General features: G+C 40.4%; 1 protein-coding gene across 2 annotated transcripts in view; it reads right to left on the minus strand.

The window, feature by feature from the left end:
• The window catches only part of OSGEPL1 (O-sialoglycoprotein endopeptidase like 1), a 152,750-nt gene that overhangs the window by 12,080 nt on the left and 127,871 nt on the right, over window positions 1-12,799 (minus strand). For both annotated transcript variants that reach the window (XM_073647843.1, XM_073647844.1), the window contains exon 7: window positions 12,699-12,770. In XM_073647843.1, coding sequence (XP_073503944.1) covers window positions 12,699-12,770 — 72 coding nt within the window. The remainder of the gene's footprint in view (window positions 1-12,698; window positions 12,771-12,799) is intronic.

The following is a 12,799-nucleotide window of genomic DNA, read 5'->3' on the forward strand; positions in this document are numbered from 1 at the left end:
TGAATGAAGAAGGACCTTCGCTGACGTCAGAGTCATGTGACGGGTCACGTGACGCTGACGTCGGCAGGTCCTTCAGTCTTCACTGCCGGCAGCCGGGACCGAGCGAAGCAGGACACCGGGGGCCATCAGAGGGTAAAGTATATATTTATTTTTTGACATTCACACACTATATAAATCCATGCTGTTTGCATGGATTTATATAGTGTGAAGTTGACAAGCACTTTCCAAGTGATGCTAAAATCGCTTGGGAAGCGCTTGTCAACCCGCATGCGGAAATGAAAGTGAAGACCACTTCATTTCCGCATGTCCCTGGCAGGAAACCGCATGTACAATCCGCATGCGCTTTTTCCTGCCAGGGAGATGCAGAAATGCTCAGGAAAAAATCCTGAGCATTTCTGCATCGTGTGCACATACCCTAACAGTGGTTTGTGAGGATGATGGTAGGAATGATCATATATAGATATTCTGTCCAAATTGATAGGGGATATGTCTCCAAACTTGGAGGATGTACTTGTAGTGACTAATGGTGAGGGAATAAACGGAATGAGAGGGGGGATTTGGAACAGGAATGGGAAGAACATTCATAGAATTGGAGGTATTGGATGGAGGTCTATGAGTGGTTGTTGGTTTGGAAACAGTACACTTCTGAACCGGGTGTGGCTCGACTAGAACAGGGGAACCTGGGGATTTGTGTGCTTGTCGCACAAATTGGGGGATAGGTTTGGGTAAGGTACGATGAAAGGTGAGGGATTGAAATTCAGTAGGAGGATGACTTATTTCGAAACTGGTTTATATTATTGGAAGGCAACTATTGGGATGATCTGGCCACATTATGTCTCTGTTGTATTGTCTGAATGAGGTAAAAAAATCCTATACTGATTCCTCTGGTCAGACACAAACCTATTATGGAGATGGACGCCTGTGCGGTTGGAGTCAGAGTTTTGGTCACGTTTAAATTTGTGTGCTTTTTATTTTCAAACAAGGTAGTTTCAATTTTTTTTAATCTAGCGGTAATCTCTATACTGATTTCTTTATAAATAGACAATGAGGAATATTTTTCTAATTATTGTAAGCATTTTTCACATATTGGAGGTGCCTGCAAGTGCGAGTTCCTTACGTTTTTGTATTAACAGTCTAATTAAGCCAACCGAACAGGTGTTTAGATACGCTTTCTATGTATCATTTAAAAAGTGGATAGTATATTCACCTGTAAACCTTTTGGTATTTATTTTTGTGAGATACAGATTTCCAAGAAATCAGCAACTATTTGATGTCTGATCTCTGTATTTATACTATTTTCAAATCTCAAAAATGTTTCCAAAACGATAGTTCCTGAATTAGTCTCATTGATAATTCTGGGTCATTCATGGTATTCACTCCAGTGGGATTCACATGGACAAAACAAGGCAGCAATTAACTCCTTCCCGAATTCAATTCTAATATTCCACTTTGTTTGCACTTTGAGCATCGGATCATTATTGCAGCAAATAAATGCTAGAATCTTTCAAGTCTGCTGCCTTTTTTCACCTTAAAGGGAACCTGTTATGTCATTTGTACAGTCATGGCCAAAAGTATTGAGAATGAGACAAATAGTAATTTTTCCAAAGTTTACTGCTTCATTTTTTGTAATGGCAATTTGCATATACTCCTGAATGTCAAAGAGTGATCAGCTTAACAGCAATTACTGTACTTGCAAAGTCAATATTTGCCCAGAAAATGAACTTTAACCCCCAAAACACATTTCAACATCATTGCAGTCCTGCCTTAAAAGGAGCAGCTAACATCGTTTTAGTGATTGATCCATTAACACAGGTGTGGGTGTTGATGAGGACAGGGCTGGCGATCAATCAGTCATGATTAAGTAAGAATGACATCACTGGACACTTTAAAAGGAGGCTGGTTCTTGGTATCATTGTTTCTCTTCAGTTAACCATGGTTATCTCTAAAGAAACACGTGCAGCCATCATTGCACTGCACAAAAATGGCCTAACAGGGAAGAGTATCGCACCTACAAAGATTGAACCTCAGTCAACAATCTATCGCATCATCAAGAACTTCAAGGAGAGAGCTTCCATTGTTGTCAAAAAGGCTCCAGGGCGCCCAAGAAAGACCAGCAAGCGCCAGGACCGTATCTTAAAACTGTTTCAGCTGCGGGATCGGACTACCAGCAGTGCCGAGCTTGCTCAGGAATGGCAGCAGGCTGGTGTGAGTGCTTCTGCACGCACTGTGAGGCGGAGACTCTTTGAGCAAGGGCTGGTTTCAAGGTGGGCAGCAAAGAAGCCACTTCTCTCCAGAAAAAACATCAGGGACCGACTGATATTCTGAAAAAGGTACAGGGAGTGGACTGCTGAGGACTGGGGCAAAGTCATTTTCTCTGATGAATCCCCTTTTCGATTGTTTGGGACATCTGGAAAACAGCTTATTCGGAGAAGAAGAGGTGAGCGCTACCACCAGTCTTGTCTCATGCCAACTGTAAAGCATCCTGAAACCATTCATGTGTGGGGTTGCTTCTCAGCCAAGGGAATCGGCTCACTCACAGTCTTGCCTAAAAACACAGCCATGAATAAAGAATGGTACCAGAATGTCCTCCAAGAGCAACTTCTCCCAACCGTCCAAGAGCAGTTTGGTGCCCAACAATGCCTTTTCCAGCATGATGGAGCACCTTGCCATAAAGCAAAGGTGATAACTAAATGGCTCATGGAACAAAACATAGAGATTTTGGGTCCATGGCCTGGAAACTCCCCAGATCTTAATCCCATTGAGAACTTGTGGTCAATCATCAAGAGAAGGGTGGACAAACAAAAACCAACAAATTCTGGCAAAATGCAAGCATTGATTATGCAAGAATGGACTGCTATCAGTCAGGATTTGGTCCAAAAGTTGATTGAGAGCATGCCAGGGAGAATTACAGAGGTCTTGAAGAAGAAGGGGCAACACTGCAAATATTGACTTGCTGCATTAACTCATTCTGTCAATATAACCTATTGGTACTCATAATATGATTGCAATTATATTTCTGTATGTGATATAAACATCAGACAAACACTAATAAAAACCAGAGGCCAGCAGATCATGTGAAAATATAATTTTGGTGTCATTCTCAATACTTTTGGCCATGACTGTAGTATCTATACTGCCCCTATTGCGTTGTTAGTGATGCAATGTGCATCACTAACATGCTTTTTTCATTAAAATCAGCGTTGTTATCCTTTGTAAAAAGCATTTTGTATAGTTATATCATATCTGCTCGTTTAGTCAAAGGGATGTGCTTCATGGTGTTTAGTTAGGCTTGCCGCCGCCCACGCCATTTAAATTCTGTTCCCGGGTTTGCATAGACGTCACTAGAATAGGAGTTTAATTGCCACGCTTGCGCAGTGTTAATTTACCAGCCGCGCTTGCGCACTGTCTATCTGGGAGCCGTGCTGTGACGAGTGGCTCCCCGCGCGTGCGCAGTGAAGCAGTGTGTAGTTCTAAAGCTTCACAGACTGACGTGCAGTGGCTCCGGCGCATACACACACAATCAGTGAAGCTTTAATTGTAGATTGGAATCCCCCTCACCAATGGAAGCGCCTTCGGATCCCTTTCTTTTACCTAACTATACAGGTATCATTTAAGTCTTCCCCTCTTTATTTCTATTGGGGCTACTACATCATTTAATATCCTGAACAATGCTATTTACATGTAGCCATTTATATGTATTCTCACTGCGTCACGTAGCGTATTTTCTACTTATCAATTGTTCAGTGTCAAATGCTAACTACAGCGGCATATAAAAGTTTGGGTACCCCAGGTCAAAATTACTGATATTGTGAACAGTTAAGCAGGTTGAAGATGAAATGATCTCTAAAAAGGTCTAAAGTTAAAGATGAAAAATTTCCTTTGTATTTTAGGCAAAGAAATATATATATTTAAATGGGTCGAAGCAAAAGTTTGGGCACCCTGCATGGTTAGTACCTGGTAGCACCCCCTTTTGAAAGTATCACAGCTTGTAAACGCTTTTTGTAGCCAGCCAGTGTAATTTGTGCGGCAAACATGAAATTTACATACACCAATATGGCCCCCGCCGCTCGCGCATGTGCAGTAGCATCTCTCGGCAACCGAGAAATGCTACTGCGCAAGTGCGGGTGGCGGGTGCCATATTGCTGCAGGCAAATTTATTTTTTCTCTAGAAAAATGGCGTCCACGCGTGCGCAGTAGCATCGGCAAACAATAGTTGCTACTGCGCACGCGCCATTTTGCTAGAGGAAAAAAAAAATTTGCCTCCAGCAATATGGCCCCCACCACCAGCGCGTGCGCAGTAGCATTTTTCGGTTGTCGAGAGATGCTACTGAGCATGAGCAGCGCCATATTGCTGCACTTAAATTCTTTTTCCTCAAGCAAAATGGCTCCTGCACGTGCGCAGTAGCATCTCTCAGTAACCGAGAGATGCTACTGCAGATGCGGTGGGGCCATATTGGTGTATGTGAATTTCATGTTTGCCACACAAATTACACAGGCAGTATTTAACCCCATTACAACCCAAGGTGGTTTGCACGTTAATGACCAGGCCAATTTTAACAATTCTGACCACTGTCACCTTATGAGGTAATTACTCTGGAACGCTTCAACGGATCCCCCATATTCTGAGAATGTTTTTTCGTGACATATTGTACTTCATGATTGTGGCAAAATTTCTTTGATATCACTTGCGTTTATTTGTGAAAAAAAGCAGAAATTTGGTGAAAATTTTGAAAATTTTGCAATTTTCAAAATTTGAATTTTTTTGCCCTTAAATCAGAGAGATATGTCACACAAAAAGTTAATAAATAACATTTCCCACATGTCTACTTTACATCACCACAATTTTGGAACAAATTTTTTTTTTTTTTATTAGGGAGCTATAAGGGTTAAAAGTTGACCAGCGATTTCTCATTTTTCCAACAAAATTTACAAAATCATTTTTTCAGGGACCACATCACATTTGAAGTCACTTTGAGTAGTCTTTATGACAGAAAATACCCCAAAGTGACATCATTCTAAAAACTGCACCGTCAAGGTGCTCAAAACCACATTCAAGAACTTTATTAACCCTTCAGGTGCTTCACAGGAATTTTTGGAATGTGGAAGAAAAAAATGAACATTTAACTTTTTTCACAAAAATGTTGATTTAGACCCAATTTTTTTTATTTTCACAGGGATAACAGGAAAAAATGGACCCCAAAATTTGTTGTGCAATTTCCCCTGAGCACGCAGATACCCCATATGTGGGGAAAAAACACTGGGCACATGGCAGGGTTCGGAAGGGAAGGAGCGCCATTTGACTTTTTGAATGTAAAATTTGCTTGAATAATTAGCGGACGCCATGTTGCGTTTGGGTAGCCCCTGATGTGCCTAAACAGTGGAAACCCCCCACAAGTGACACCATCTTGGAAACTAGACCCCTCAGGGAACTTATCTAGATGTGTGGTGAGCACCCTGAACCCCCAAGTGTTTTACAGAAGTTTATAACATGGAGCCGTGAAAATAAAAAAATCAAACTTTTTCCACAAAAATTATGTTTTAGCCCCAATTTTTTTTTTCACAAGGGTAAAAGGAGAAAATGGACCCCAAAACTTTTGTGCAATTTCTCCTGAGTACGCCAATACCCCATATGTGGGGAAAATACAGTGTTTGGGCGCACGGCAGAGTTCAGAAGGGAAGGAGCACTGTGTGACTTTTTGAACGCAAAATTGGCTGGAATCAAGAGCAGACGCCATGTCGTGTTTGGAGAGCCCCTGATGTGCCTAAATAGTGGAAACCCCCCCACAAGTGACCCCATTTCAGAAACTGCACCCATCAAGGATTTCATCAAGGGGTAAAGTGAACATTTTGAACCCACAGGTACGACGCAGAATTTTATAACATTAGGTCATCATTTTGAATAAGCTGTCATTAGTCTTGAGCGCAAGTGCTCGCTACTTGAGTTTGCATCGGGTACTCAGTTAAGCACCATGTATCGTGGGTGCTCGAGTGACTTGCTCGAGTCCCCGCCCGCATGTTTCACAGTTATTATAGGGAAAATATATATTCTTGTACCGTGTTAGCCAGCAGATAGAAAAAGATTAGATTTGAGAGTCCTCAGTGGTTGATACCTTTTAATGGCTAACTGAAAAGATGGTAACAAATTGCAAGCTTTCGAGACTACTCAGGTCACTTCATCAGGCATAGTATACCACAAAATCTGAAGAGTCACATATTTATACACAATAAGACACACAAGAAAAAAAAATGCAATAGGTAAGACAGGTGATGAAAAGCAGAGTTATTATGGAAGAGATAAACAGTTCTGGCTATAAATATTTTAGCAGTTAATAGATAAGGAGTGTGAAGGTTTTATTGTCCTGTGACAAGGTCCAGTGTTGTGATGACCTGACAATTCTGAAGAGCACATTCCTTAGTTGATGTAGAATGACATAAATCCATGCGACACATTCATTCCTGCTCTGAAAGTGTTAAAGGTCATCATCAGTTTATATTCTGAGACTCTTCTTTCTCTTTGAGATTTGAAGTCACCTTTTAATACTAGTAATTTCATATCTTTTATGCTGTGATCAGGGGAACAAAAATGCTTGGCTACAGGCAGATCTATTCTTTTTCCTTTTATTGTGTGGCGATGATGATTCATCCTTGTTCTAAGTTTTAGCCCTGTCTCCCCTACATAAAGACCCCCAGCTGGACATTGGGTACATATAATTAAGTACACTACATTAGATGTGATACAGCTGAACGTACCAGGGATCTTATAGCCCTGATGTGAATTGGGAATCTTTATCTTGTCTGTGGTCGTTATAAACGGACAGGTTTTACATTTTTTCTGGTTGCAAGGAAAGGTACCTGTAGCTGGTGGAGATAACAGGGAGCTTCTGACAATGATGCTTCTTAGATTTGGGGGCTGCCTAAAACACAGAAGTGGGGGGTCTGGAAATATGGAGTCTCAGAATATAAACTGCTGATGACCTTTAACACTTTCAGAGCAGGAATGAATGTGTCGCATGGATTTATGTCATTCTACATCAACTAAGGAATGTGCTCCTCAGAATTGTGAGGCCATCACAACACTGGACCTGGTTACAGGACAATAAAACCTTCACACTCCTTATCTATTAACTGCTAAAATATTTATAAAAAGAAACCAAAGACAAGAAAAATACCCAAATAACTGAAAGTAAATGTATAAATCGCACAGTGCAAAAATAATGATAAATAATAAAGGGTATTTAGTTAACAAAATTTTGATCAAAATAATGTGAAAGCCATCCCGCCACTTCACGGCAACCCTTATGGGACAATCCTAACTCTAATATTAAAAACCTTACCATTTGTCAAGTGACATACATATGGACAAGGGCAGAGAGACTGGATCCCTAGTGTGAGCATAAGACCAGGGCAGAATGGGCGTCTCAGCCCAGACAAAGGGCAGCCACACCCTTTTATATGCACTAAGCATACTGACTGCAAAGAAAAAACCTGAAGGTCTGAACTGAAACGTAAGTAGATGTGCATGCAAAATGTAAATGCATGTTCACACAAGGCCATTAAACAGAAAGAAACCAAAGACAAGAAAAATACCAAAATAACTGAAAGTAAATGTATAAATCGCACACAGTGCAAAAAGAATGATAAATAATAAAGGGTATTTAGTTAACATAATTTTGATCAAAATAATGTGAAAGCCATCCCGCCACTTCACGGCAACCCTTATGGGACAGTCCTAACTCTAATATTAAAAACCTTACCATTTGTCAAGTGACATACATATGGACAAGGGCAGAGAGACTGGATCCCTAGGGTGAGCATAAGGCCGGGGCAGAATGGGCGTCTCAGCCCAGACAAAGGGCGGCCACACCCTTTTATATGCACTAAGCATACTGACTGCAAAGATGTAGAATGACATAAATCCATGCGACACATTCATTCCTGCTCTGAAAGTGTTAAAGGTCATCAGCAGTTTATATTCTGAGACTCCATATTTCCAGACCCCCCACTTCTGTGTTTTAGGCAGCCCCCAAATCTAAGAAGCATCATTGTCAGAAGCTCCCTGTCATCTCCACCAGCTACAGGTACCTTTCCTTGCAACCAGAAAAAAATGTAAAACCTGTTCGTTTATAACGACCACAGACAAGATAAAGATCCCCAATTTACATCAGGACTATAAGATCCCTGGTACGTTCAGCTGTATCACATCTAATGTAGTGTACTTAATTATATGTACCAAATGTCCAGCTGGGGGTCTTTATGTAGGGGAAACAGGGCAAAAACTTAGAACAAGGATGAATCATCATCGCCACACAATAAAAGAAAAAAGAATAGATCTGCCTGTAGCCAAGCATTTTTGTTCCCCTGATCACAGCATAAAAGATATGAAATTACTAGTATTAAAAGGTGACTTCAAATCTCAAAGAGAAAGAAGAGTCTCAGAATATAAACTGATGATGACCTTTAACACTTTCAGAGCAGGAATGAATGTGTCGCATGGATTTATGTCATTCTACATCAACTAAGGAATGTGCTCCTCAGAATTGTGAGGTCATCACAACACTGGACCTTGTCACAGGACAATAAAACCTTCACACTCCTTATCTATTAACTGCTAAAATATTTATAGCCAGAACTGTTTTATCTCTTCCATAATAACTCTGCTTTTCATCACCTGTCTTACCTATTGCATTTTTTTTTCTTGTGTGTCTTATTGTGTATAAATATGTGACTCTTCAGATTTTGTGGTATACTATGCCTGATGAAATGACCTGAGTAGTCTCGAAAGCTTGCAATTTGTTACCATCTTTTCAGTTAGCCATTAAAAGGTATCAACCACTGAGGACTCTCAAATCTAAATATTTTTCACGGTTATTAGACACCCAAAAAAACATGCGGGGATCGCTCGTGCATAGTAGGCAACCCCTGCAAGGTTTTTTTTGTCCGCAAAGCATATGGGGCAGAGACTCGAATATATCACTCGAGCACCCGCGATACTCAGTGCATACCCGAGCACCCAATGCAAACTCAAGTAGCGAGCACTTGCGCTCAACACTAGTCGCCATATCGTCATCTTTTTTTTCTTTTTACTTTTGAAAAAAATCCCAACCCTAATCGTAGCCCAACCTTAGCCCAACCCTAACCCCAACCCCAACCCTAACCCTAGCCGAACCCTAACCCCAACCCTAGCCCAACCCTAACCCAAACCCCAGCCCAACCCTAACCCTAACCCCAACCCCAACCCTAGCCCAACCCTAACCCCAACCCTAACACAACCCTAACCCGAGAGTTTATTTTTTACGCCGTTCCTCATGCGGTATAAGTGATTAGACGACTTTATTCTTCGGGTCGGTGCGATTACAGCGATACCAGAATCATATCGGGTTTTTATGATTGACAGCTGTCACACACTAAAAGACGCATTTTTTTGTAAAATCTAGTTTCTGCATTGCCATATTTTGAGAGCTATAATTTTTCCATATTTTGGCCGACAGAGTCATGTAGCGGCTTGTTTTTTGCGGGATGAGTTGACGTTTTTATTGGTGCCATTTTCAGGCACGTGACATTTTTTGATCGCTTTCTATTCCGATTTTTGGGAGATAAAATAAACAAAAACCAACAATTCAGGAATTGTTTTTTTTTTGTTTTTTTTTTATGCTGTTCCGCATGTGGTAAAATTGATAAGGTAGCTTTATTTTTCAGGTCAGTACGTTTACAGCTGTACCACATTTATATCGTTTTTCTATGTTTTGGCGCTTTTACACAATAAAAGCTATTTTATAGAAAAAAATATTTTTTTGCATCGCTTTATTCTGAGAGCAAAGACGTATTAATACGTATCAGGCTCTTAAAGCCCAGGGCACACATAAGTATTAATACGTCTTGGGCTTTAGAGGGGTTAAAATAGTAGGCAGGTCACTGAAAGCACAGTGACCTGTTAGAAGTCAAAGATATGAATACATAAGCAGAGCACCAGTTAAAACCCCTCCCCAAAGGTCCACCCCGAAGCACGAGCATATCATTATGGCAGAAATGAAAATAAAGATTATGTAAGAACCACTGGATGGATTTCATCAACAAAGGTATCATTTTACTCAGTGTAATGGCGCCCACCCGATAATGTTTGTGGTTTACTGAGCACAATCCTGCTGACAGATGCGCTTTAAAGGCCTAAAGTTAAAAAGATGACACATTTCCTTTGTATTTTAGGTAAACGCTTTTTGCAGCCCGACAAGAGTCTTTCAATTCTTGTTTGAAGAATTTTCATCGATTTTTCCTTGGAAAATTCTTCCAGTTCTGTGAGATTCCTGGGTCATCTTGCATGCACTGCTATTTTGAGGGCTAGCCACTGATTTTCAATGATGTTCAGATCAGGGGACTGTGAGGGCCATTGTAAAACCTTCAGCTTGCGCCTTTTGAGGTAGACTACTTTGGGTTTTGGTGTGTGTTTAGGATCATTATCCATTTGTAGAAGCCATCCTCTTTTCAACTTCAGATTTTTTACAGATGGTGTTATGTTTGCATCAAGAATTTGTTGACGTTTCATTGAATCCATTCTTCCCCCTACCCGTGAAATGTCCCCTGTGCCATTGGCTGCAACACAACCTTAAAGCATGTTCTTTTCCTGAAATTCTGTGCCCTTTTTTCTCCACACATACCTTTGATCATTGTGGCCAAAGAGATCTATTTTAACCTCATCAGTCCACAGGGCTTGTTTCCAAAACGCATCAGGCTTGTTTAGATGTCCTTTTTCATACTTCTGACGCTGAATTTTATGGTGAGGATGCAGGAGAGGTTTTCTTCTGATGACTCTTCCATGAAGGCCATATTTGTGCAGGTGTCTCTGAACAGTAGAACAATGTACCTGTTAGAACCTTGCTCTTAGGTTTTTTCTATTGCTGGTCACATGACCTTGTTGGCCTATTTAGTCCTGCTCCGCCCTTCTGGCTTTGCTGCACTTCATTGTATTACTACTCTTTAGCTAGCCTGTGCTCAGTATCTAACTCTGTTAGTTTGCTTGGTCTTCGGACCTCTGTGTTCTATATATTTTGTTTGTTTGTATGTCTGCTACTATTTCTGTTAGGAGGTGTCCATTTTGCTCCCAGTTCCTAGTACTTGTAGGGATTCCTTCCCCACATCTATAGGTCTCCGTACAGACTAGCTGAGGACTTTAGCAGGTCTGATCGCAGGATCAGGTTCCCTGTTACATCGTAGGGATCAAGCTGAGTTCTATCGTAGGGACAGATCTCCTCTCTTTCCTTAGCTCTGGTAGCAGAACATAACAGTACCACAACTCCACAGAGTCTGCTAAATCTTTTTGAAGGTCTTTTGCAGTCAAGTGGTGGTTCTGATTTGCCTCTCTAGCAATCCTACGAGCAGCTCTAAGTGGAATTTTGCTTAATCTTCCAGACCTTATCTTGATCTCCAGTGTTCCTGTTAACAGCCATTTCTTAATTACATTTCGAACCCTAAAAAGGGAAACTTGAAAACGCTTTGCCATCTTCTTATAGCCTTCTCCTGCTTTGTGTGCCTCCACCATTTTCATTTTCAGAGTGCTAGGCAACTGCTTAGAAGAACCCATGTTTTGGCACAAGGTTAGAGGAGGCTGGGTTTTTATAAAGTTGGGAAATTTGCATCACCTTGCCTTTCCTAACAATGAAAGTGAACAAACCATAACCCTAACAGGCTAAATAAGGTTTGAAATCTTGGTCAAAGTTATATGAGCACACAAATTTCCAAGGGTGCCCAAACGTTTTCATCGGCCCATTTCCCTTTTTGTAATTTTTAACATGTAAAAAAAAAAAACTGTCTAAAATATTAAGGAAATGTGTCATCTTTAACTTTAGACCTTTAGAGATCATTTCATCTTCAACTTGTTGAACTGTTCACAATAACAGTAATTTTGACTAGGGGTGCCCAAACCTTTACATGCCACTGTTGCAATAGCCTTGTCCCATTGATATTAGATCTTAGATTATCACTGGAATTCCTTGACTTCACCAGAATTAACAAAATAATAAGAAACACTTCATTTTGGTGTTAAAATGAAGTAAACATTATTAGAAATATTAATTTTCTATTCATTAATAAATCATTTGTAATTAAAAGTCCTCAGTAGTTGATGCCTTTTAATGGCTAATTGAAAGCAGGGCTGTGGAGTCGGTAAGCCAAACCTCCAACTCCTCAATTTCCATGACACAGACTCCAACTCCGACTCCCTCATACATGGCTCATGTTTAAGTGATAAATTTTCTGTAGCACAGATTCATCTCAGCTAAAAGTCTTGACCCTTAGATCAGGAATAGGACAGACATTTATAGGACATTTCATAACTTTCCGAAATTTTTATGAAAAAATATTCCCCACAAACTGCATTGAACTACTGTACCCAATTTATTATATATTTTAGGAGTCGGAGTTGGTCCATTTTATACTGACTCCACCAAAATGGGCTCCGACTCCACGACTCCGACTCCACAGCCCTGATTGAAAGCATGATGATTACTAATAACATGCTTTGGAGACAACTTCGGTTTCTTTATGTCATAAAAATGTCATAAAAAAGACCAAACTATCATCAGAAGATTGCTATTTGTCATCATCTTTTGGGTAGCCGTTAAAAGTATAAACTACTGAGTACACTCAGTTTTTAGCTTTTTTTATATACTGGTATACACAAACAAGTATAAGACTGGAATCATTACCTTGGTTCATACCGTATGTCATCTAGATTTTCAAATACTCCAGCACCAATGCGCAGCCTCTCAATACCATTCCTACGAAATAATGGTTTGTAAACTGTAGT

The sequence above is a fragment of the Phyllobates terribilis genome, unplaced genomic scaffold (genome assembly GCF_046119375.1).
Source record: "Phyllobates terribilis strain yellow unplaced genomic scaffold, ASM4611937v1 Scaffold_9__5_contigs__length_417890890, whole genome shotgun sequence".
Taxonomy (NCBI): domain Eukaryota; kingdom Metazoa; phylum Chordata; class Amphibia; order Anura; family Dendrobatidae; genus Phyllobates; species Phyllobates terribilis.